The sequence below is a fragment of the Medicago sativa genome, chromosome 3, assembly GCF_051527215.1.
Source record: "Medicago sativa cultivar Bolivia chromosome 3, Bolivia_mono, whole genome shotgun sequence".
Classification (NCBI taxonomy): Eukaryota; Viridiplantae; Streptophyta; class Magnoliopsida; order Fabales; family Fabaceae; genus Medicago; species Medicago sativa.
The window spans coordinates 44228294-44255731 of NC_140751.1; the positions used below are offsets into that span (position 1 = coordinate 44228294).

Consider the following 27438-nt stretch of genomic DNA (forward strand, 5'->3'; position numbering starts at 1 on the left):
TAGATTGACACTACATCCTCACAAAAAACCTTAAGGCACTAGGTAAATGGGTCATCTCATTTCTATCTTGATCAAAATCTACTCTTTCATCCAATATGTAGAATGTTTTTTTTTTTGAGGGAATCCAATATGTAGAATGTTAACTCACACTTGAAAATGTTACCATATTTTAACCAACTGTGTGATTACATGTGTTCTTAATTATGTGACACGGTCATGGAAAGTAAAATAGAGACACAACATGTTCAAAAATTTGGGTTGATGATTATTTCGTGGATGTATGTTTATGTTCCTTTCTTTCACGAGAAGAGATAAAGAAAATTAGAAGAAACACAATGAATACGAAAAAGGACATTGGATATGAGAGAAATAATAAGAGAAAAATATGCAGTGTGTTTTGTCCATAAGAGAGTAGTGAATAATACGAGTTGTCGTTAATTTTATAGATTTGTTGAAGGAATTGAGGAATCTTGAGTAATTATTTTACCAACAAATTAGACTTAATTAAAAAAACTCAATATAATTTTAAAATGTTTAATAAGCATGTATTTTCTAAACTCAACATAACACATCTGCATTTTTCGATTGTTACATCCCACCTAATATCAAAATTAAAGGAATTTAAAATAATAGAAGTTGAATAAAAATATAGTATGAAAATGAATTTTAATATAAGAGAAATGATAAGGGAAAAAAATTAAGGAGTGTGTGCTTTGTCTATGAAAGTATACGGAATATATTGAGTTGTTGGGGGACTACCGGGGATCCAAAAACTAACAAAAAAATTCATCATAATTTTGGAACTACCAGGGAATCCTACACTGGGTATGATTCCCACAGTATACTAGAAACCACACGAGTGAGATTGATACCACATCCTTACAAAATATCTTATAGCATCAAGTATATGAGTCTTTTTACTGATACCTTCTTCGAAATCTACTATTCCATCCAATATAGAGCTTTAAGGAATTAACTAGGTATATGGGTATATCATTTAAATGTTCTTTAAAATTTACTCTAGCGTTCATGCAAAACTTTAACTCACAATTGACACATTAACATCTCTTCTTCAAGTATGAGACTCTTTGCATCTGTGATCTACCACCTTGAATCACTCCCGCTTTCCCCACAAAGTTGAATCGAATAGAGAGGAACCACACAAATAAGAATGATACCACATTTTCACCCAATATTTTAAGGCACTAAGTGTATGAATTTTTTCACTTATATGTTGTTCAACCTTCAATCCTCTACTCAATGTTAGACTATAACTTACATTTGATACATCACAACATTATCTCCCTCAAATATGAAAAAATTCTAGCCCGTGCTTGGCACGGGTATCCATACTAGTATATATTAATTTGGCTTAGAAATGACACAAGTATCAACATGTTTCAATGACAAAAGGTGTTAACCAGACTCTGGGTGTCATGAGTTTGATTCCTCATGCTTATTTTTTGAGCCATGGTACAATAATATAGTCAAATAAAAACTAAAATAAATTAAAGGATTTTTCATCATGTGCGAATTTGCACGTGTTAAAAATTTTAAAGTAGTAAGTTTATTTTGGAATTTGTGCATTTTACATTAAATATATAGCTTTTTAATAATTGATTGTTGTTTTTTTATTAAAAAATTGCTATGTTTAGTTCCTTTAACATGTGAAATATTGTACATGTAAGACAAACCATAATGGTCGCATCAGAAAGTACATGGAAAACAGAGATATGGAGGTTAGGTTGGGGGTGGAGGTGGAGTTTTTTTTTTTTTTTTTTAGGAAGAGCATTTTGACTAGTGTATTGCCTTGCTAGATAATTTTGTTTTGCTGGATAATGTTGCGAACAAATGGATCAAAGAATATAATTCAGAAGATGGCTATTTGGTAACAAGAGTTTACCACTTACTGTTTTGATCAGAGCATACTATTTGTGATCCTTTCTTAGAAGTTATCTAGAGCAAATATGTGCCTTTTAAATTTTCAAAAGATAATTTGATTCGTCGTGGAGTTGCTCCCATTGACTCATTGGTGTGTTTAGGAGGATGTGGGAAGGAGGAATATATTAATCATATTTTCTTGGAATGTAATTATTTTAGTAGCAATTGGCTTCATATTTTGCAATGATTGGGAATTTGTAGTGTGTTACCTTATGATGTTTGTATGCATGCTTTGCAGTTTGGTGGTTCCCATTAATTTCATAAGTTCATTTGCCATTATTTCCAAGTGATCTGGTTGACGAATATTTGAATTATTTGAAAGGAATGTAATTCTCAGATTGTTTGCAAGAAATTAATTGTCTATGGAGCATTTACTTGATCATGTCAAACTTTTTTTCTTAGTGGTGGCTGAAGACTCAGAAACTTCGTTTTTTTATTGCAGTCTAACTCATCTGTTTGTATTGGTTTTACCACCTCATAATATCGTTATTTCGACTTATGTTCTCTTGTTTTATATGTGTATTTTTGGACCCTTTTTATGCCCCTTTTAGGCACACCTTATGTTTGTTTCTGTCTTATTTTTAACATAATTACTTTTGTTCAAATAAAGCTTTTAGTGGGAGGGGTCATGAACTAGCTCACCATAATTAGCGTTATTAATCTTGTTTTGTATTTGTATATGGTAAAAGAAAAAGGAAAAGTATATTTATCGTCTCTTAACTTAATTTCAAATAACGGATTAATGCTCTATCTTTTTCTTTTCACATCACTTTTGTCTTTTTTGAACCGTTTGTATATGATTTTTCAAGCATCAAATCCAAAATTCCCAAAATTCATAGGCAAACATGAGTAAGTTCCATAGATTTGAACACTAAAAGCTCATATTAAAATAACACTGTAAATTTGAATCTTGAAAATTCATATGCAAATTAATCAAAAGGACGAAAATGATGTGAAAAAAAGTAAAGGCTTAATTAATGATTTGGTCCCTTAAGTTATTTATTGGTTACATTTTGGTCCCATAAGTTATTAACGTTACAATTTTGTCCCTTAAGTTAGTATCTGTTAGCCAAATAAATCCTCACCATCAGTCTTTTGCCAAAACGTTAAATAGGCACATGTGAACGGTGACGTGACAACTTGCAATGTGTATCCACCTTAGACATTGGCTTAACGGTTTTGACGGTGGAGATTTATTTGGATGACAGAAGATGACTTAAAGGGACCAAATTGTAACGTTAATAACTTATGGGACTAAAATGTAACCAACAAATAATTTAAGGGACCACATGATTAATTAAGCCAAAAGTAAAGCACGAAATCGTTACATAAAATTAAGTTAAGGGACTATAAGAGTAGTTTTGCATAAAAATTATAATTATTACATGTAGATACATGTACTTGTCTTGAATTGTTTGATTCTTTAGTTCTGTTTGACAAAAAATAGGGGAAAGTTGATAAATGTGTTTATACTAGATGGACTTAGAGTGAATAACTTATAAATTAACTTAAATGAATAAGTTAATTGATTGAGAACCTGTTATGAACACTTTTTCCCTTTCTCTCTTGTGAGTCGTCATCAAAACCACAGTTTCTTCTCTTTCATGCACCAAAGAGGGGCGATTTAGGGTCAACTTTTGATCGAAAATCACCCCTCAAACTCGTTTTTCTCTTTCCATTTTATTGATATAAGTGATTTTCACATCTATTTAGTTTTTTATTTTGTAATATTTTCGTCTTCGTGCGACGTTGGTTTGTTCATCCTCTTTGTGCAGTGTTTTTTTTTCCTTGTTTCTCTCAGGTATTTGATCGGTTCAGATTATCAGATCAGCTTCGATCCGGTGCAGATCCAATCAATGACTTTGGCGTCATCCACGTTGCAGATCCGGAGACATGGTTATTCCGGATATTTAAATATAGTCATATGTGTAGGCATTTGTACTTTGCCGTTTTATGTTATTAACATGGATGTTGTGAGCCTGTTCACATATTCTCCTTTTTATTTTTAGCAACAATGCCTCAGTCACTTGGTCTTCCATCATCAAATCAAAAAACATCATAAAAGATGGTTTCTCTTGGCGCGCAGGATCATGTAGTTCTTCTTTTTGGTCTTGCCCCTAGAGTTCCTTTGGTAACTTAAGGCCCCTAACACCCTTTAATGATATCCTCCACCAATGCTCATACTCAGGTTCTTTACATTCAGCATCCTCCCATGGTGTCTGACAACAATAACAACATTCATCTCAAATTCAATGCTTCCCTAGAAGATGTTTTCATTTGGACAAGTAACAAAAGTGGTACCTACACTACCAAAAGTGGGTATTCTTGGCTACTTTCTCACATGAATCTAGTAACTCTTTCTATCCCTAATCTCTCTTGGTCTTGGATTTGGAAATTAAAGCTCCAAGAAAACAAATTAAATTTGTAATTTGGTTGGCTTGCCATAAATCGGTTCCCACTTTCTCCTTACATAATCATATAAACATTGCTCCGACTACTACATGTTCTCGGTGTAATCTCCATGATGAGACATTCCTCCATTGTGTGTGTGATTGTCAATACTTGAGAAGCATTTGGCATCTTTCAGGGTCCAATCATCCATATTTTTGCTTTATCATGGTTGAACATGATTGGCTTAAAGATGGTTTTTTGGGTCCTAATTCTTTCCTTTTCGCGGCTGTTCTTAGGTGGGCTTCGCGCCACCGAAACAACATGTGCTTCAGTAACAAAATATGGTATATAAGTTATCTATCTTTTTACATTCAGAATATGGTTGAAACATTTAAAGCTTGCTTTAATCCAATCTCTAATGTTGCATCACAAGATAGACTTATAAAGTGGAATAACAACAATCACTCTAGCGTCATCCTTAATGTTGATGGAAACTGCCTAGGCTCCCATATAAGAGTTAGGTTTGGTGGGGTCTTAAGAAATAATGATGGCAGTTACTTATCTGGTTTTTCGGGTTATATTCACAATTCTTCAGATATTCTCCAAGTCAAGTTACTTGCTATTTATCAGGGCCTTTTGTTAGCTAAAACTCTGGATATTAATGATCTCGTTTGCTATTCTGGTTCCTTATAAAAGGGCTATCCATGAAGTACTATGTCCTTGCTGTTTTGTTTCAAGAAATACATGATTTGATCGAGCAAAGCACTATCACTATTTGTCACACTCTTTGTGAATAAAAAAACTGTGCAGATTTTATTACCAAGCTTGGAGCTTTATCGAATGTGGATCTCCTCATCCCTTCTTCTCCTCCGCATGAAATTCTGAGCCTCCACAGGATTGACGCAACCTAAACCTTTTTCTTTAGCGAATAGTTTTTTCTGTTTTTTTTTCTTTCCGTCTCCCTTTTTTTTCTTCCTCTTTTTGTTGTTTTGATTAGCTTTGTAACAAAAACAGAGCCAGTCTTTTTTGGCATATGAATTTATAAGCTTTAAGCTCAAATTTTAGCTTTGCCAAATAGAGCCTTGATATAAAACATGAGATATAGAATTCTCCATTTTTTTATCTTATATATATATATATATATATATATATTATAATTGTTCAGTTTTACGATTTATAATAAGGGTTACACTTAGATGATATTGAGTTTTGGTGACTTTATTTTTATCTCTCTCCTAACCAATCATTCTCTCATACAAAATAATCATTCTCTTTCATCAAAATAGACTAAACTAAAGTCACCAAAATTCAATGACACCCAAAATATTTCCTAATAACTTTGCTAGCTGAAAAGAAAATAATAATTTTATTCAAAATAAAATAACTTTCATAGAAATATTTACATTATTTTTTTGACAATCGGAAATATTTACATTATTGAACATGCAAAAGCGTTTTCATCACTGAAGTTTTGATTGGGGTAAAGATATTGGGTAGAGTATTGAGGAGGATAACTAAACATAATTATATGTCCACTATCTTTATCATTATTGTTTTTCCCTTGATCTTTTTTTACTTGATCTCTTTTACCATCATCCTTTATAATCTCTGTATGCTTCCCAAATTTCTTTTTGACATACTCAACAAGCTTTGGAGATTCTACTGTTCCTTTAACTATAACATGTGATTTTTCCTTGTCCAATTCCACAGATTCGACACCTATCACACAATAAAATGAATTAATCAATTAAATGTTAGCTATACTGTACAAAAAAAAAAACAAATTTATCGATATTTTTTTCTGGGGAAATGATAGATACATCGACAAACTGTATAAAGAAAATTTCAAGACAGTGTATTTGCTAACATCTTTCCTTACGGGGACAACTTGTAAGTGTTTTTTAATTAACATAATAGTACCTTCCATTTTCTCAATTTTTTTCTTTACATCACTTGCACAGCCTTCACAATGAATATACATCTTGAGCACGACAGTTTTCACTTTAGCCTGCTTAAAATAACAAATAAACAAAAAATACAGTAATATTAAAAAGTTTAAAAAGATTTTAGAGCAATAATAAAAATATAAAAAAAAAGGAAAAAATTGAAATTAACCTGTTCCTTTTTTTCTGGCTCTTTTTTCTGTTTGTTTTCAGGCTTTGGTTTTGGTGAAATTAGCTCAACATTTTTGCTGAATTTCTTTTGAAGTCTTTCCAAAACTTTTGATGTATCTTTTATAACGTCTCCTTTAAGAAAGATCCTATGATTTTCTCTATCAATCTTTATATGACTTATTCCTAGTCATTGTACACAACATCTCATAATTTAATTATTAATTATATAATTAAAGCATAATATGTATGATAAAGGTGTAAAGGAAACAAATTATTATAATTTTAATTACCTTCAAAACCTTTCAGGCACTTAGAAATTTGATCAGAACAGCCATCACAATGTATATTTGCTTTCAACACAACACCCTTGTCTGATTCCTTTTTTCCCTTATTTTCATTTTTTTCTTCATTATTATTGTTTTGATGATTGTTTTGCTCCTTATTCTGTCCAAACACAAAATACAAATTGACAATGTAAAATATGTAATAATTTGCTTAATATAACTAGAAAAATCATGGGGATCGACCCTAAAGACTTGAAATCAAATCTTGTGAAGTATATTTCAATAAAAAAATGTAAATAATGAGTTTATTTCTAGTCACCAAACAATAGAAAATAAAATAGAGAGACTTCAAAGAATGAGTTTGGTAAATCGATTTTTATTACTTTCTTCCCCATAGTAGCTCTCCCTCAAAAAAGATGTAATGATGGCTATTCTTTCAACCTGAAGTTATGTATTATATACTAATCATGTCAGGCTACATAAGGTATGGACAATGATTTGATTATGACTTACATAGTAAACTATCAACAATCTTAATGGTAGTAATACTCACAATTATGTATGTACATTAATCCTTAAATGTCAATGAGAACAAGCCTATAATAAGTTTTGATATGTTATCGAACATACATTGGTTAGAATTGGTAAATTTTAAAGGACAATTAAGATAATAAAAACCTGAAATAAATTGTGTAGATTTCCAAATATTTTATAAAACTTAATTCTTGAATAAAAAGAAAATGAAAATGAAATCTTTTTAACTAGGGAAATAATAATAAAAATAATAATAATAATAATAATAATAATAATAATAATAATAATAATAATAATAATATATTATATATAAAGAAAACAACCTCTTTCAGCTCATTTGGGCTGAATTTTTTCTTTTAAAAATACCCTCAATTTTCAATACAAATAACACATGTAACAAATAGATAAGAATAAATTTAAATATTAAAATAAAGGTGTAACAAACACAAATGTCCAGTTTTTTCCTTTATAATTTAAAAACGGCAACAAACTAGAAGAGTGTATCTGTAACACCCATACCAGACGTATCTAGAAAGTCTAGCATGTGAGTTAGTTTAGTACTGGATGCATTAAGAATTTACAACATAAAAACTTCGAATGAATATATTATACAACAAAACGAGTTCGTACATTATCCATACAACATATCTTGTCTAAAATGTAGTAATAACATCCTTGAAGTCCATGTTCATCATGCTGCGAATACGAACTAGCTCTTGTTGAATTATCCATCCGGCTACTACCTTGACGTCCAGCCTGATATCTGAAACAAATAAGGATTGTGATGAGACATAATGTCTCAGTGAGTTCCCCTAAATCCTAGGCTATAGGTAACCTCAGGGAAAACCTACGGTCACCACGTGTCTACAATACAACATGACGGTTGATTATACGTGTGTGGTCATTCTTTCCTAGACGGTAGTGCATGCTAGACCCGTCATAGGCTTATCTTACATGTTATAGGCTTCACTTCCTATACGTGTCATGGCGGCCGAGGGGGAATCTAGGACCGCATTGCCAAGAATACGCTCTACGTATCGAGGCCTAAACATAACATGTCATGACACGAATCTAAACTGGACGATTAGGGGAAACCTAAGATCGTCATCAGTATCATGTTCCTTACTTGTTCTATTCATGACTTGTACTTGTCTAATAGCAGCTAGTGCTCTTGTTCTTAACATGATCATACATGAAAACATTCTTGAATAATCATAATCATAACATGCATGGTCGTACATAAGTTCATTTATTAGGTTAGCGTTGAACAAACAATCCTTATCTTGATTCATTTTACGGAGAGCCCCGGGTGGAGTAACCCCGAGAACAATCCCATACATGACCGATGTACGTACATCGGACTCCCTCGGTGTCGTGCGAGTCCCTTACGGCTTGAACCGTTCCCCTTGAGTCAAGAACCTCCCGTATCCCCCTGATGTGGATAACAAGAGACACGAGCACCTACATCTTGTTTACTCGGTGACATGCAGGTCCCTTACGGCTTGAATCGTTCTCATTACGAGAACCCCTTGTATCCCCCTGGCGTGGATAGCAAGAGACATGCCACCTACATTACATTAATCATGGTCTTGTCGTTCGTGTAGGTTAAACCTATTCATGCTTACATATTTACCTCGAAACCTTGATCGATCCGATTAGAGGTAAATTCATACTTGTCATGCTAATACTTGATCATGATGGAGAGATTAACTAATCAATCCATGGCTTAACATACTTGCTATCTTATTCTTGTTCATGTGCGAAGATAACATGCTTCGCGTCTTATCATTCTAGGGATTCTTGCTATCTTGCTAGTTCTCGACTACTATGTCGAGGCTCTAGTTTTTCCCTTGCTTAATGAGTTACTTGCCTACCCGATTCATGACATGATTCTCTCGTATACCATGCTTTACCATACTTGCCAAATACTTGGTTCATTTATAAGAAAATATCCTTTCAAAGTTTAACTTTTAGGATCTTGGTTTGAGGGGTTTATTTTTCTTAAAAAGAATGCACACGAAAACCGCTCGCGAAACGCCGAAACGACCTGAGGCGAACAAAACAATGGGTTTCCCCACTGTGTTGCTCGTCTAGGCGAGTGATTTTGTGTGGGAGGCGAACTCTTACTCGCCATGGCGAGTTGGGGGCGAGCAGGACCCCCAGTTCTGCCCTCTAGCTCGCCTAGCGAGCTATTTGCTCGCCGTGGTGAGTTGTGACAGTTCTGCAACCTCCAAATTGATATTTTTGACTTAAAAACCTCAAACCAAGCATCTCCAAGTGCAATATGACCCTTAGGATCATTAGAAACCTGTAAAACATGAACTTAGCAAGTATTCCCAAGTCAAGCAAGCATGGCATACAAATGGGGTAATAATTTCTATGTATAAACTTTAAATAAGTATATGTTTTCTTGCAAGCATAAATCACATAATCCCAAGGGTGGGAACTATCTAAGGAACTCACCTAATATGTTTGCATTTGATCCCCAAGCTTACTAACATCAACATCACTTCACATAACAAAACTCTAACTTGCTTCCTTGCTTCCAAAGTTCCAAGAATCACAATCCACACTTTAGCTCTTCAACCCAACCTCTAAACATCTTTTTTGATTATATTGGAACCACTTCTTGCACAACTTCATGTTTCAATTCCCAACATACCAAAACCCTAACTTCTTGGTCACCAAGATGAACTCTACCTCAAGGTTGTTTCTTGCTTAACTCCCCATTTCCATGAAATATAACCAACATAAGTTCCAAACCAACTATCCAAAAGCCTTAGCTTCTTGCTCACATCCAAACCCCGATTCTTGAATCTCTTCTTGAGAGGAGAAGTAGAGGAAATCAAACATAACACAACTTCCCTTAGCTTGAAAGATCATGAGAAAACATAGCTTAGAAGCTTGCCAAGGATGGAATAAGTTTTGGAAAGGTTTGGTTGAGAGATGAGAGAAAGATGGCGTGGGAGAAGAGAAGAGAGAAGGAAGAGAAAATTGTTTGCCAACAAGAGAGAGAAAGGATAAGGGAAAATGAGATATTTTCCACCCAAAACATATAAATATCCTTTTCCATGAAATTACCATTATGCCATTGCCTCAAGCGTATTTAATACGACACTGATATTTTTCCCGTAAAAACTGACATCTGATAAAATATTAATCATTAACTTACTTTTCATAAATTATTTCCTCTGGCACGATTAACGGGTAATATACCGATACTGACAAGCGGGATATTACATCCTACCCCTCTTAAAGAAATTTCGTCCTCGAAATTTAGAGATCGACTACCAAACATCATGACAAAATCTTACCATCTTTGGTCTAAGCCATACATATTCGAAACACAAACTCTTGAGAAGTTCATCGTTGATTGTGTTTCGTCTTGTTTCTTGATTCAGACACATAAGCATATAGCTTTGTTGATCTTAATATCACTCAAAATTTAGAGTTAACTTGTTACATCATGATTTAAAACTTACCTTGCTACACATAGACTTATTGTCTCGGACTCGTATCTTACTCACCTAACATAAACCATTCATAAAGGTATCTTATCATAAACATGAACACTCAAGATTTGCCTTTTAACTGGAATCCTACCGGAAACCAGGTTTTCCCTGCAGTGCTTACTTGCAACATTAAAACATCTTTTCATGCATACATAATTTTATCGGGTAAACATATAATTCATACATCAGTTTACTTACTGTACCTTGAGACACATGCCTCTAACTTGCATTACTCATAAAAACGATTCCACGAACCTCTTATCTCTTTTCAGAGCCTTAGGAAATCTTTCGACCTCATGCGACCTCCTTGCACCCGAAATAATGGGTAACTCACATAGCTTGACATGAAAAAGTGAAATCACATTTGCCACTTCATCTGACAATCTAATAACCAATGTTGTGGTTCACATGCTCTTGAAACTTCCTACTAAGTCCATTTGCTTAAAGAAATTTCTTAAACTTTGGTATACGGGTTCTTGGAACGATAGATACATGACTTAAAAAGATTTATCATTTCAAAACTGAATCTATAATGGCACCACAGAACCACAGGACGAGTCTCTACATTTGAAAAAAAAAAGATTTTACATCTCGCCCCAAACTTGCCCACAACAAGTTGGTCCTGAAGTTTGTATGTCTTAAGTGAGTTTACTTACTTTCTTACGACGTATCTCATCAGTTTCAAAAATGTATAATTCCATGTTTCTAAAATAAGCATCGTTCCCAAGTTCCTTAATACCAATCTTAGCTTTAAAAGTTATAAAATCATGGCTTGACATGTCTTAACAAGTATCGTTTTCACTCAACAAGTATTGCATACGGGGGTATGGATCTCATTGCATAAAACTCAAGTGTTGCATCTCCTTTCTTGATAGCATGCTTAACTTAACTCGAGTGGATTCTTCCCTTCTTAACTGATATACTTATTCGCATTACCACTTATTATAACCATAGAAAATCCTTGAACCTCTTGACATTATCTTATTCCTCTTATCTAGGAACACTAATCTTGAATCTTCAAATAGTCTTTTTCAAGTATTACTTGAACTTCACTACCTTTTTCGAATACCGGTCATCATACTCTATACTTCGATCATCACTTGATTCACAAGAGGAAACCTTCTGAACCTTACATGTATCCAATATCATCATTCATGCATCCTGACCAATTCATATATGGCAACTCTTGTCTTTCTCGTCTTACTTAAGTAAAGATACATACCTTAAACTTTTACCTTAGTCAATGCTGACTATATAAACATTCATACTTACTTATCACATCGAGAACTCCTCGCTTGTCTTATGATGCTTCTTGCTAAACTTGTGTTACCAACCGAACGTTCTTCACGAAAATTTCATACATGCTAAAATTTTCGTGTTTCGTGATCAACGATTAACTTCCATGGCGCTACTCTGATTCCCACCGGTTGGCTTAAACCATTACTTTAATCCGTTAGAGCAATTGGGACTTCACATTCCTGCTTACCAGTCGAATGCTAACTTCTTGAACTGTTCTCAAGATCTTTCATGTTGCAACCAACGTCACAACCTTACACTTGTCTTTACCACTACCTTGTAAGATCAAAACTCATGTTAACTTATCGTATGCTCATAATACTTTACTTGGGTATAAACCTTACGTTCTTGCTGGTTGGGTTTACCTGCTGAGGTATGCATATCATACTTGAACTTGTTTCCGAGCAAACTCGAATTCCTTTGACAAACTTATCTAGCACTTGAACATACCTTTCTTGAACATCTAACCTTGTACCTTTGCATTCTCGCATACTATATTTTACTTAATCATACCAATGCTTGCTCGTTGATTTTTCTTTTCAAGAAAACTTTGTAAACTAGCGCACGGGTCATTGACGTTGATGATTTTCTAATATATATAAATATTGAGTTTAGGCCCCGGTCGTTACTCTAAAATCATAGAATGAGTTGATAACACATACGTACCATCAAATCCAGATTCTAGTGAGTTCAGCCCGCTCTACGCGTGTCGTAGCAAACCGGTTCCTACAAAATCTCTTGTGAACTTCAAATTGTCAACCTCAATCACCCATACGCGTAAATCTTTCTAAATTATTTAAGTTTTATAATTCAACTTCATAACGAGCCTTAGCAAGTCAATTAAGCAAAACATAGGTTCAAGAAATACGTCATGATTCCTCAAAGTCCGAGAACCTTGTGATTCCACATAACTTGCACCACTTTATTTATTTCTTCATGCCTTCCCATCTATGACGTCCATATCAATACCGGAACTTCCAAACTCTCGGTCTGAGCTCTTTCTTAATTCTCGTCACATTAACTCCCTAAGTGGCCTTAAATCGTATCGTTGTCGTTAATGCCTGCACATTCCCTTTTTTCCTTGAAAACCTTAGGATGTGATATGCATTCGTCACTTGATGTCATAAAAATTTCCGTCACATAAAAGATTATTGTGAAGACAACTCCCCAATAGTCACTGCAGACCCTTGAGACGAACTGATAGTTTTTGTAAATACAAAAAGTTTCGTCTTAGGTTCGCTATTGATGAGCTTCTCCAATTCTATTTTTCAGAAAATATTCTTTGCATGAAATTCTTATTCTCAAGTATCCATTGCACATCATTCATCCCTAGCATCGCGAAATATTCTATAACACATGCATGGCAACACTAACCTTTTTCGATACAATTCTCGGCACGTCGAAAACCAATGCCTTAATTCCGATAACATAAAACTTTCACTTACATGAGATACTTGTCCATTCTAAACATACAAGTCCCAAACTTCATTCACATAAGGCATTTCCTGAGAGCCTGTTGACTCCGTCAACATATGTCGACTCCTCATTATCTTGTAGCCTTGTACTAACATTCCTGAATATCATAAACCTATTCCAACAACAACTCTTACCGAAACTTTCGGTCTTGCTTAGTTATATTTATCCAACTTCTTCACTTACGGGTACATGAAGTATCACTAACATCTTACCCGACACTGTCGGAACGTCCCTTCTTAACATGCCTTACTTTCCCGGAGGATTCACTTCTACTTACTTAGTTCACCGACCACTTTTTAGCACGATCAAACTCCTTACTTATACTCATTCCGAGTTTACCCTTTACATTGTATCTTCATCACATACTTCGTTCCTCCTGGATCCTATTCAGCTCTCAGGCACCCATTCTAATCGTCGAATGTTCAATTTAGTTGATCAGGCCCAACTAACATCGACAACTAGAACATTTACCCAGAACCCAATGGCCCCACTACCTTAGTTGTAACTTAATGACCCAAGGCACGGTCTGAATCGACCTGCTCTGATACCAAATGTAACACCCATACCTGACGTATCTAGAAAGCATGTGAGTTAGTTTAGTACTGGATACATTAAGAATTTACAACATAAAAACTTCGAATGAATATATTATACAACAAAATGAGTTCGTACATTATCCATACAACATATCTTGTCTAAAATGTAGTAATAACATCCTTGAAGTCCATGTTCATCATGCTGCGAATACGAACTAGCTCTTGTTGAATTATCCATCCGGCTACTACCTTGACGTCCAACCTGATATCTGAAACAAATAAGGATTGGGATGAGACATAATGTCTCAGTGAGTTCCCCTAAATCCTAGGCTATAGGTAACCTCAGGGAAAACCTATGGTCACCACGTGTCTACAATACAACCTGACGGTTGATTATACGTATGTGGCCATTCTTTCCTAGACGGTAGTGCATGCTAGACCCGTCATAGGCTTATCTTACATGCCGAGGGGGAATCTAGGACCGCATTGCCAAGAATACGCTCTACGTATCGAGGCCTAAACATAACATGTCATGACACGAATCTAAACTGGACGATTAGGGGAAACCTAAGATCGTCATCAGTATCATGTTCTTTACTTGTTCTATTCATGACTTGTACTTGTCTAATAGCATCTAGTGCTCTTGTTCTTAACATGATCATACATGAAAACATTCTTGAATAATCATAATCATAACATGCATGGTCGTACATAAGTCCATTTATTAGGTTAGCGTTGAACAAACAATCCTTATCTTGATTCATTTTACGGAGAGCCCCGGGTGGAGTAACCCCGAGAACAATCCCATACATGACCGATGTACGTACATCAGACTCCCTCGGTGTCATGCGGGTCCCCTACGGTTTGAACCGTTCCCCTTGAGTTGAGAACCTCCTGTGTCCCCCTGATGTGGATAACAAGAGACACGAGCACCTACATCTTGTTTACTCGGTGACATGCGGGTCCCTTACGGCTTGAATCGTTCTCATTACAAGAACCCCTAGTATCCCCCTGGAGTGGATAGCAAGAGACATGCCACCTACATTACATTAATCATGGTCTTGTCGTTCGTGTAGGTTAAACCTATTCATGCTTACATATTTACCTCGGAACCTTGATCGATCCGATTAGAGGTAAATTCATACTTGTCATGCTAATACTTGATCATGATGGAGAGATTAACTAATCAATCCATGGCTTAACATACTTGCTATCTTATTCTTGTTCATGTGCGAAGATAACATGCTTCGCGTCTTATCATTCTAGGGATTCTTGCTATCTTGCTAGTTCTCGACTACTATGTCGAGGCTCTAGTTTTTCCCTTGCTTAATGAGTTACTTGCCTACCCGATTCATGACATGATTCTCTCGTATACCATGCTTTACCATACTTGCCAAATACTTGGTTCATTTATAAGAAAATATCCTTTCAAAGTTTAACTTTTAGGATCTTGGTTTGAGGGGTTTATTTTTCTTAAAAAGAATGCACACGAAAACCGCTCGCGAAACGCCGAAACAACCTGAGGCGAACAAAACAATGGGTTTCCCCACTGTGTTGCTCGTCTAGGCGAGTGATTTTGTGTGGGAGGCGAACTCTTACTCGCCATGGCGAGTTAGGGGCGAGCAGGACCCCCAGTTCTGCCCTCTAGCTCGCCTAGCGAGCTATTTGCTCGCCGTGGTGAGTTGTGACAGTTCTGCAACCTCCAAATTGATATTTTTGACTTAAAAACCTCAAACCAAGCATCTCCAAGTGCAATATGACCCTTAGGATCATTAGAAACCTGTAAAACATGAACTTAGCAAGTATTCCCAAGTCAAGCAAGCATGGCATACAAATGGGGTAATAATTTCTATGTATAAACTTTAAATAAGTATATGTTTTCTTGCAAGCATAAATCACATAATCCCAAGGGTGGGAACTATCTAAGGAACTCACCTAATATGTTTTCATTTGATCCCCAAGCTTACTAACATCAACATCACTTCACATAACAAAACTCTAACTTGCTTCCTTGCTTCCAAAGTTCCAAGAATCACAATCCACACTTTAGCTCTTCAACCCAACCTCTAAACATCTTTTTTGATTATATTGGAACCACTTCTTGCACAACTTCATGTTTCAATTCCCAACTTACCAAAACCCTAACTTCTTGGTCACCAAGATGAACTCTACCTCAAGGTTGTTTTTTGCTTAACTCCCCATTTCCATGAAATATAACCAACATAAGTTCCAAACCAACTATCCAAAAGCCTTAGCTTCTTGCTCACATCAAAACCCTAGATTTTTGAATCACTTCTTGAGAGGAGAAGTAGAGGAAATCAAACATAACACAACTTCCCTTAGCTTGAAAGATCATGAGAAAACATAGCTTAGAAGCTTGCCAAGGATGGAATAAGTTTTGGAAAGGTTTGGTTGAGAGATGAGAGAAAGATGGCGTGGGAGAAGAGAAGAGAGAAGGAAGAGAAAATTGTTTGCCAACAAGAGAGAGAAAGGATAAGGGAAAATGAGATATTTTCCACCCAAAACATATAAATATCCTTTTCCATGAAATTACCATTATGCCATTGCCTCAAGCGTATTTTATACGACACTGATATTTTTCCCGTAAAAACTGACATCTGATAAAATATTAATCATTAACTTACTTTTCATAAATTATTTCCTCTGGCACGATTAACAGGTAATATACCGATACTGATAGGCGGGATATTACAGTATCTATATTTACTTTTTCATTATCCCAATTATACCCTTATACAACAATTTTTTTCTATAATAAAGATTGTTGTTGGTGTCGTTAAAAAAATAAAAATTTAGATTATATTTTTTTGTTATATCGTTGGTTTCATTGAAATATAGATAATTATGGTTAGTTTGATTTGTTATAATTTGAAAGCAAAAAAAAAAACATTTATATTTTTACTTTTAATCAAAATTAAAATTTCAAAAAAAAAAATGTCGTTCATAATTTTCAAACGGTAGCGCAATCAAAAACAACAACAACAATAATAATAATAACAATAATAATAATAATAATAATAATAATAATAATAGTAATAATAAGAATAATAGTAATAATAATAACAATAACAATAACAATAACAATAACAATAACAATAACAATAACAATAACAATAACAATAACAATAATAATAATAATATCAATATTGAAGCTAATTTTTTTAAGCAAAAGTTCAGCTATTTCAATTTATTTATTTATTTTAATGGCAAAAAGAAAATATTGTAAGCACGACCTAGAGAAAAACAACACCCCCAAAAACAAACAAAAAACAAAAAGTCCCTGATAACCAAAAAGCCAACAAGCCAGAAACAACCAAAGAAAAATGAACAAAAACCTCCAAAACACCAAAAAGAAAAAACGAATCCAAAAATACCTCATACAGGCACAGAACTTCAGAAGGCTGGGTACCACCCAAACCCTCTGAGATGCAGATCAAACTCATCTCTGCAAAAAACCTAACCACTTTATTGTCGCCAACAAATAATTGGCTTCGCTTCCCACTCATAAAGCGAGTAGCAATGTCCAGGGATTTTTCCAAAGAACCACTTTTGGAAATAGAAAATAATCTTATACACCAAATGCTCAACCTCGAAAACCTTTCCCAAAAAAGACAAAATCATTATGAGTTTTTCAGAGGGACCACACATTTTGATGCCAGACCAACAAAAAGTTATTATACCCATCCTCCCAACACCTAAAGAAACAAACACATGAAGCACCCCAACCAAACTCCTAGGAAAAACCTACTCCTTACCTAATTATTTACAATGTCCATACCAGACCCTAGACGGGATCCCACACGTTACAAACAAAATGATCGACTGACTCCTCACACCCCCCTCAAAACCCACACAAAAATTTACCTGGACGAATTATAACACTGCAATTGAAGAGGTTCTACCTAGTAGGGACCCCCTATCCACAAGGAGCTGCCATGAGAATCACACACTTTGGAAGGCGGCCCTATTCCAAACCAGGAAAAGGACACTGGAGATACCATCAAAACCTGATCCACCCACTAAAATTGGACATGAAAGGGCCGCATAAGCAGACCAAACACAATAAATCTCAACCTTGAGCTAAAGCCACCCCATCAAGAATAGCCATCAACTCCTCCACCAACCCCTCTTCCAATTGAAAGAAGGCTCTCCTCTAGCTAAGATTTCATTCCCACATGCCATTCCTCGAGGAGCCCATCAGACCCACCACCACATTTTTCTGGTTAGAGATTTAGAATAACCTAGGGGACCACAGTTTGAGAGTGGCTTGACCCACCCATACATCCTCAGAAAAGGAGGTAGTCAACCCATTACAAAGCACCCTCAAAATCCCTTCAGCAAACCAGCCTGACTGGAAGGTTTGAGAAGACCCAGCAAGGAGACTCCTCTCCACGACACAGAAGTAGACTCAAGGGAGCACCACACACACCCTGCAAGGGGAACGAGCCTCAATGTCATACCTTGCACTCAAGACCCCCTTCCAAATACCATTATCTTCTGCTAAAAGCCTCTGCCTCCATTTCCCAAGAAGGACAAAGTTCACTAGGCAAAGATCTAGAATACCGAGACCACCCATAGCCTTAGGATTGCAGACGTCTAACTAGTGAACCCAAGAGATTTTATTCGCCCCATTCGATCCTCTCGACAGAAAACGCCTTTGGAGGCGATTAAAGTTGTTTTAATTGTGTAGTGCACGAGTTGTTTGAGGTACGGTTCCAACGTTTCAGAATCCGAAAATTGTAAATTTTGTGTACCTTAAAAAAATAGATTAATTTTTTCTTTTGTTGTTTTTGTTATCGTAAAATTATGATATGTCAATTACGTCAAAGTCCAATCAGATAATATTTTAAAGCTCAAAAAATACTTGCAAAGGGATTCACATTTACCTCATTCCAAAAACATCAAGATACCTCATAGTTTTTTTTTTGAAGAATAAAAAATGGATTATATTAACATAGAAAGAGGCACATCCCTAGCACAAGGCGTGCTAAAGAGGCCACTCAAAAGTACAAAAAGTCAATAGAAAAGTTACGCAAGAAACCAACACAAAATTAGCTGATAACCAAGCATTTCAAAGGGTCCGATCACAAATACGAATGGAACTTAACTTTATCCATGAGATCTAATATGGTAAGCTGGGTATTTTTAAATACCCTATTATTTCTTTCCTGCCAAATAACCCACACGCACACGAGCCACAAAAGCTGCATAAAAGACCAACAATCCTTCGTACCCCCTAAGCAGTTAGTAAACTAAATAAAATGTGCCTGAAGACCCTGCGGATCCACTCCCGACACAGCTAACCAAAGTCTGACCTTCTACCATAAAGGAGCAAACACATCACAATGCAAAAAAAGGTGGGATGTTGTTTCGGTCTGCTCTCACATCGCCGTACATATGGCTGCTTCTGCCGATAAAATACCGCGATTCTGAAGATTTGACTTAGTAGGTAACCTGTCACGAAGCAGACACCAAGCTAAAATAGACACCTTTAAGGGTACCTTCTTATGCCAAATGAGAGCATCCGAGGTGCCCATATCCGGTAAATCTTGAGAAGTGAGAAGATCATAACCTGTACGCATTGTGTAACCCTCAACAACGTTGGGAGACCAATGCCACTGATCACGAACATTAGGCTGCAAAACAATATTAAGTAAAGTCCTACACTCCGCTACCAGATCCTCCTCCCAAGCCCACAACCTCCTTCTCCACCTCCACGCATCACCCCCCCTCCTCCCATCCAAGATGAAACATAGTGGCGACCGAACACAAATTATTTAAGGTTAACTTAAATAAGCGCCGAAACCGCACACCGAAAGGAGTTTCACCTAACCACCAGTCATACCAAAAAGAAGTGTCCTCTCCATCCCCCACCCTACGAGACACACTCTCCTCAAACCAACCTCCACCAACATCTCCCCTACCATCCCTAATTTTTGCTATCTCCCGCCACCAAGAAGAAACACTGCGGCCCCCCACCTCCAACCTCCCTACCTCCACACAATACCTGGCAGCCAAAACTTTAAACCATAAACCTTCCCTATCAACTAACATCCTCCAACACCACTTTCCCACTCAACCGCCTAACCCCCAAACCTCCTAACTCGTTATGTAAACAAACAGTGTTCCATCCTATCCAAGATATTTTTCTATACTCCCCACTCCCCCCCCCCCCCCCCCCCCAACCCCACCCACCAATTTTTATTTTTTTTTTAAAATAGATTCAATGTACCTCATAGTTAATGTGTTAAATATGTTTTTAGTGTCTAGAAAATTGTAAGTTTTCAAATTAGTCCTTGAAATTTTTTTACTCATTTTTAATCTCTATTTGTATATTATAGAGACTATTTTGAGGACTAAAAATATATATTTTGTAAAAGTTTACAATTAAAATTAAATGTCAAATATGATTAGAGCCTATGGTTTGATAAAGGGGAATTAGTCACTTTAGTCCATGAATCGGAAGAGATTCGTCACTTTAGTCCCTGAATGCAGATAAATTGCAAAATAGTCCATGAATGTAGACTTTGTTAGTCAATTTAGTCCCTGAATGCAAACTTCGTTAGTCAATTTAGTCCCTGAATGTAGACTCCGTTAGTCACTTTAGTCCCTGAAATTGACCATGCAGGGACTGTTTTGCAATTTCTCTTCATTCAGGGACTAAAGTGACGAATCCTCTCCCATTCAGGGACTAAAGTGACTAATTCCCCGTTTGATAAAATAAGGTGGCTTGGGAGACGATTTAGCTGCTGGTCAGAGTGAAGCTATTGTGGCTTTAATGATACTGCTGCTAAAAATGATGTTGAAGTAAAAAGAAAATATTGGAAACTGATGTCGAAATAAATTTTTCCTACAAAATCACTAAGCTTTGATTTTCAAGCACTGTTATTTTCACGTTTTAAGAATACCTTCAAATTTTACTAGGCTAAACTGCACTTTTCGCCCTTTAAGTTTTAAAATTTTGCAATTTTGGCCCCCTATATAAAAGAAATGAAAATTTTACCCAATTTTACAAAACATTGCAAAGTTGTTAAGAAGACATCACGTGTCCCAAAACAGGGGGCCAAAATTGCAACTTTTTGTAAAGATAAGGGGTCAAAAGAGCTTATTTCCCTAAAGATAGAAGGTTAAAAGAGCATATTTTCATAAAGTTGGAAGGTCAAAAGAGCATATTTCCCTAAATAGATAGTGCAAAATTTTTAATTTTTTTAATAAGAGGCTAACTAAAATAGCACAATTTTGAAATTTAGAGGACAAAAAATGCACTTTAGCCATTTTACTATCTAAATTCAAGAAGTAAAACATTGGCTGCAGAAGTCATGCCTTTTAACAACAATCCACTGCCATTGAAAAATTGTTGAAAAATTGTAAACTAGATTAGCTAGTGATCGAGAGATGAGAAACTCAATTGATTTGAACTAATAACTAACTCTTACTTCATCCGTTTCACATTAAACGTCTTCATTCCTATTTTTTCTTGTCTCAATTTATTCGTCCCCTTTATAAAATACAACATTTATTGTTTTTCCAACAACATACTTTTATTATGGGTTAATATGTATTTACCCCCTGTAATATAGGCGAGTTCTGGTTTCTCCCCTGTAAAAAAGATTCTTTCGATTCCAACCCTGAAATATGAAGATTCCGTCGAAAACCCCCTGGTCGAATATTGGACCCCCAGCTGATGACATGGCGTGACGTGGCGCGCTGAGTCACCTTTTTCTGCTGACGTGGCGTGCTGACTATATAATTAATTTTATTTTTTATTTTTTATAGGGTACGCGTGGCATTTGTCATTTTTTTATGTCTTTACCCCCCGGTAATTTAGGCGAGTTCCAGTTTTCCCCCTGTAAAAATTTTAAAAATAAAAAATAAAATCTGGAAAATTTTAAAAAATAATTATTTTTTTAAAAAAAATGCTGGAAAATTAATAAAAATTGAAAATAATGAAAAAAATACTGAAAAATTTAAAATAATTAAAAATCTGGAAAAAAAAAATTTCGCATGACATGTGTGTATATACATACCACATCATTAAATCATTTTAATAATAAAAATTAATTAAAAACTGAAAATCTTTTAAAAATAAAAAAAATCAGATTATTTTTTTAAAAAAAATAAAAGATTGTTTTTTTTAAAATTTTAAAAATAACAAAAAATCAGATTATTTTTTTTGAAAAATAAAATAAAAAAGCAGAAAAGACATTTAGAATTTTTTTCAAAATTTTAAAAATTGGAAAAAAGTTCAGATTTTTTTTTGAAATTTAGAAGATATTTAAAAATACTGGAATTTAATTTTCAAAATAAAAAAAGTTTAGATTTTTTTGCGAAAAAAAAAACTGGAAAATATTTAAAATTTTAAAAATCTGGATATATATTTTTTTAAAATCCAATTACAATATGAAAATTAAATTTTAAAAATCATATAATCTGAAGAAAAAAAATCGATTTTAGTTTAATTAAAAATTTAGGAAAAAAATCTGAGAAGCTTGAATTACATAGGAATATTTTTGTAAAAAGAATTATTAATGCGTGTAAAATTTTAAAAAGTGTCTTATTTAAGAGACATTAAAATTTAAAAAGTGAGTACTTCAAGTTGCTCTTCCAATGTCTTTTGAACTTCAATTTGTTGCCTCAACGCGTCTGCTATTGGGATTTCTCTGTGAATTTATAGTTAAACTAGTTAGGAAATATAATAAGTTACATTTACCTAAAAATTAAAATGCTAATTAAATTCCAGTATTTTTAAATATCTTCTAAATTTCAAAAAAAATCCGAACTTTTTTATAATTTTTAAAATTTCGAAAAAATCTATTTTTTCATTTTTATTAATTTTTTAAATTTTTTTCATTATTTTCAATTTTTATTAATTTTCCAAATTTTTTTTTTAAAAAATTAATTTTTTTTTAAATTTTCCAGATTTTATTTTTTATTTTTAAAATTTTTACAGGGGGGAAAACTGGAACTCGCCTAAATTATAGGGGGATAAAGACATAAAAAAAAATGACAAATGCCACGTGTACCCTATAAAAAAAATAAAAAATAAAATTAATTATACAGTCAGCACGCCACGTCAGCAGAAAAGGGTGACTCAGCGCGCCACGTCACGCCACGTCATCAGCTGGGGGGTCCAATATTCGACCAAGGGGGTTTTCGACAGAATCTTCATATTTCAGGGTTGGAATCGAAAGAATCTTTTTTACAGGGGGAAAACCGGAACTCGCCTATATTACACGGGGGTAAAGACATATTAACCCTTTTATTATTATTATTTGGGTTAATAGTGTTATATCCCCCTATAATATAGGTCATTTTCGGTTTTACCCCCTGTACAATATTTTATTTTGGATTCCGTCATTGTAATTTGAAGATTTTTGGTTTTGGACCTTCATGAATTTTGACTGTACAAAATCGAAGATATGGTAGGGGGTAAACCAAAATTTGCTCAAACTAACAGGGGGTAAACCGAAATTTGCTCAAATGACAAGGGGGTAAACCTAAATTTGCTCAAATTATAGGGGGTGAAATTTTCCATGAAGGTCCAAAACCAAAACATCTTCAAATTACAAGGATGAAATTCAAAAAAAAAAAAATTTATAGGGGTGAAAACCGGAAATGGCCTATATTACAGGGGGTAAAACACTATTAACCCTTATTATTTTCACTAACATATCTTATCTACTGCATTTCAATGTAGTGAGCATTTCAATCATCCTTAATTATTCCACTAACTATAATTAATAAATGTGTTTTAGTAAATCATATATATAATTTGCCATTAAAATCTACACTATGAACCATTTACTTAATAACTATGTAAAACTCAAAATGAGACGCCTAATGTGAGATGGAGTGAGTAACATTTATCATTAAAAAAAAATTAACTAGTGATAGTGCATATTTTATAAACAAAGGGGCATGGTGCAGATCTTTACTGATCAATGAACATGTAGGGTGAGAATGAGATGATTGCAAAGGTATTATACAAAACGACCTTCAAATATCTTAAAAAGCGAATGTCATTAAATAAAACTCTATAACAACTCCAAGTCCATTTCAAAAACTAATATTAATAGTGTTCCCTTCTCATCATTCAGAAATTTCGGAACTCATTTGGTAAAGGACGTTTCTTTAAAGGTATCAGTGTTTCCGTGGAGGCTTTTTTCAAAATAGGTTGCCAACCAAAGAAAATTTTATTCCAAAGACGTATTATCACTCATGAGTCTCACTCATGTGTTGGGGGTTGCGACATATTGGAAACCACGAACCATTTGTTTTAGGATTGTAGTTTCTTCGGTTCGAATTGGCATCAGGTTCGAAAGCTGTTGGACATTCATTCAACGGATCTTAATGTTATTTTGGAACATTTCCTTCATTTTGGAAATCTAGCAGGATTTGCAAAATCTAGGCGATCTTTTATGTTGTTGATTTGATGTGATAGTACTTAGGTTATTTGGAAGGTAATGAATGATCGAATTTTTCATCTCAAAGAAAATTCTCCGTTTCATCTTGTGAACATGCATCTTTCATTTTGGAGGTTTAAAGCTAAATTTGCTTTTTTTTTTCCTAATCTTTATCATACTTGGTGCCTAAGTCCTTTGTTATATGTAGACATTGGCTAATTTTTGTTGAACTTCTGTTGTAATTTTGTGGCTTTCTTTTCGGCACGCCTTGTGCTGGGCAGATAGTCTCTTGGTTTTAATATATCTCATTTTGATCTTTTAAAAAAAAATTAATAATATTAACAACTAACATTCAAACATATTAATCCACTTGAGTTTGCCTAGTGGTGTTGGCTTGAGATCTTAGAAGATCATAATGAATTGTTCCAAATTTGAAGCAAACACTAAGAAATTTGTGCACTAAAGAGACATTATTTGAAGAGAAATGCTAGCAACACACATTCTAAGACACACTTTCCAATACACCTTTGATTGATTAAAATTCACATGGGTCCCACCAAATCATGTGGGTCCCATATAAATTTCATGGGTCCCATGTGAATTTTAACCAATCAAAGATAGTGTGTTCAAAAGTATATGTTAGAATGTGTGTGTTGCTAGCATTTCTCTTTGAAAGTAACTCAGATTTGGAAAATCAAATGACCAACCATCTAATGGGTGAATCGTTTAATGGTGTGTTTGTTTCGGTTTAAAAAAAAATAGATTTTGTGTTAAAAGAATCTAAAGATTTTTTTTAGAGATTTAAAAAAAAAACTTGAATTTATTTTTGTTTGCCTACTGCCCATAAAAATCCATTTTTTCAAAAATAAAGACTTTTGACTTGTACATGTGTTACCTCCTTATTTTTGAAATAAATAGATTTTAAGAGAAACTAATTCTAATACTTTTTCATTTTAGGGTCAAAATATATTTTTTGATAAAATGATTTTTTTTAAAAACCTAATCAAACACTTAAAAATATAAAAAATTGATTTTTTTTTTAACGAGGCATAAATATTGTGCACGATGCATGTGTGAACCAACAATTCAAATTTTAAATTAAGAAACAACTAAAAATTGTAGCAATTTTTCAATATGTAGATTTGACCAATCCTTAATTAAAACGATCCAACAAGTCATCTGAAATCATAACAGACATAAAATAAATAACATAAACAAAAATTAAGTATATGTTGCAGTTGAATCTCATGCTTAAGTGGCATAGCATAGCATCTACATCCTAACATTATAAACATGGTGATATCAAACTTTCAACGTAGACTTTTGGGTTTATCCAATTGATGTTCAGAATCTCAGGAATATAACAAATACCCTTTTTAGAATCATAAACAACCAACTTAAATTCATAACTTTTCAATTCATAAGCTTGAATCAACATTTGGTCATCCTCAGAAATATATAAAACCTTGGTATAGGTATACAAACCTCGATCTATGTAAGGAACATTGCAAATTTTAGACCAAGAATCTTTATTTCCATATTCCTTCATAATCCAAACATCCAAAAACATATGACTACTTGCAAAGATGCACAACCTATCCTTCAACACCCCCAAGTTCCAATGACCCTTCACTAAATCGGGTTCTGGAAGTTCTTGATACGTCTCTTTATCCAAATCAAGAGAAACAATAGCACGCGGAGAAAAATGACTCGAACGATCATATGACAACCAATTAACAGCACCACTCACAAATACTCCCGATGTACTAACACAGGTATATGGGATGTCTTGTATCCTTCTCCAATTATCCGCACCCAGAGTATAAACACTAACTTCATTATTATTGTTCAGGTAAGAAATAGAAACAATCTTATAATTATCAATGAAATGATCATACCCAAAACTATATGAGATATCAAGAACGCTTTTTTGTTGATTACTTTTCAAGGGAGGCAACATCTTAAATTTTTGAATGGAAGGGTTCCACAAAAGAGCAGAATTGTTAGAGAGGGTGATACAGATGATGCCATCGCATGAGCACATTGCCAAAGGTTTAGTGTTTCTCGAACTAATAGGGTAACTGAGTTGTGTCTGCGTAACACAAGTTGATAAGACCGAGGGGATTGGGTAATCAAAGAAAAGGACCTCATCTAAGCTGTTCGTAGAGCTTACAATAAGGTGGTGGCGCTTGGTTGTCATGCGAAAGTTCTTCTTTGCAAATTTAGGATTGGAAATTAGAGATTTCCATGATTTACAGAGGCACTGAAGTTTAAGGAGTAACCTCACAGGAAGCCTGCAAAGAACTTCAGCGACAAGATCGAATGGAAGAGTGGGTAATGATGTTAGAGTTTCGGTGGACGTAGTCAATTGTTCACTCTTACCGATGCTTGTTTCCTCCGTGAATGGCAGGGAAGAAGCGGCATTGTAGTTTGGCTCTTCGCCGTGGCCAATTGGCACCATTCTAGCTAAATGAAGGGATCACTGGTTGGCGAGAAAATGGTTAGATGTAACTTCCTTAGCAACAGCGTTCTCGTTCTCTGTGTAACAATGCAATGAATTAATGTCACGTTAATAATCTCATAAAAAGAACATAAGAAAGTAGAATGAAACAAGCATACTGTTACGAAGGGTATATTTGATGTAAAATTAAGTGTGAGAAAAGATAAACATGTCAACTCTTTCAAAGAACATTAGTTATCTCTATAATTTAATTTGTTAAACACGTTACGGTCTAAAATTCAAGTTTTCTCGAAAACAATAAAATTGTCAATCCAATTCATTTAAATAAAAAAATTACTAGAAATATCCTTTAAAACAAAAACTGTTGTCTTTTCTTAAAGTTTGTGTAGTGATCCGAGGATCTATGTAATAATAAAAAAAAGTAGAGTATTCCTAAAAAACAAAAAGTAGAGCAATCACTATTAGTTTA

The 27438-nt window shown here is 34.5% G+C and overlaps 3 protein-coding genes across 3 annotated transcripts; 1 reads left to right on the forward strand and 2 right to left on the reverse strand.

Annotated features, from left to right (window-relative positions):
• The first annotated feature begins 4557 nt into the window (after positions 1 to 4557).
• LOC146937616 (uncharacterized) lies at positions 4558 to 5025 on the forward strand. Its single transcript, XM_085749477.1, has one exon. The coding sequence runs from the start codon at positions 4558 to 4560 to the stop codon at positions 5023 to 5025; it is 468 nt and encodes a 155-aa protein (XP_085605603.1).
• A 735-nt stretch (positions 5026 to 5760) lies between these two features.
• Positions 5761 to 18681, reverse strand: LOC146937617 (heavy metal-associated isoprenylated plant protein 8-like). Its single transcript, XM_085749478.1, has 6 exons — positions 18594 to 18681; positions 18449 to 18535; positions 6737 to 6940; positions 6448 to 6629; positions 6253 to 6340; positions 5761 to 6051 (listed from the first exon to the last, which is right to left on the reverse strand). Exons 1-6 carry the CDS (start codon positions 18679 to 18681, stop codon positions 5762 to 5764), a joined length of 939 nt encoding a protein of 312 aa, XP_085605604.1. The 3' UTR covers position 5761.
• Positions 18682 to 25793: 7112 nt separating this feature from the next.
• LOC146937618 (F-box/kelch-repeat protein At3g23880-like) lies at positions 25794 to 27036 on the reverse strand. Its single transcript, XM_085749479.1, has one exon. The coding sequence runs from the start codon at positions 26967 to 26969 to the stop codon at positions 25794 to 25796; it is 1176 nt and encodes a 391-aa protein (XP_085605605.1). The 5' UTR covers positions 26970 to 27036.
• Between the last annotated feature and the right edge of the window lie 402 nt (positions 27037 to 27438).

Coding starts and splice junctions, on each gene's coding strand:
- LOC146937616 (XM_085749477.1), top strand. CDS start 4,558: ATGGTTGAACATGATTGGCTTAAAGATGGTTTTTTGGGTCCTAATTCT.
- LOC146937617 (XM_085749478.1), bottom strand. CDS start 18,681: ATGGGTGGTCTCGGTATTCTAGATCTTTGCCTAGTGAACTTTGTCCTT. Junction 6,941..18,448: donor CAAACCTTCCAGTCAGGCTG/GTTTGCTGAAGG, acceptor AGTTATATTAAG/CAAATTATTACATATTTTAC. Junction 6,341..6,447: donor AGCCAGAAAAAAAGGAACAG/GTTAATTTCAAT, acceptor TATTTTAAGCAG/GCTAAAGTGAAAACTGTCGT.
- LOC146937618 (XM_085749479.1), bottom strand. CDS start 26,969: ATGGTGCCAATTGGCCACGGCGAAGAGCCAAACTACAATGCCGCTTCT.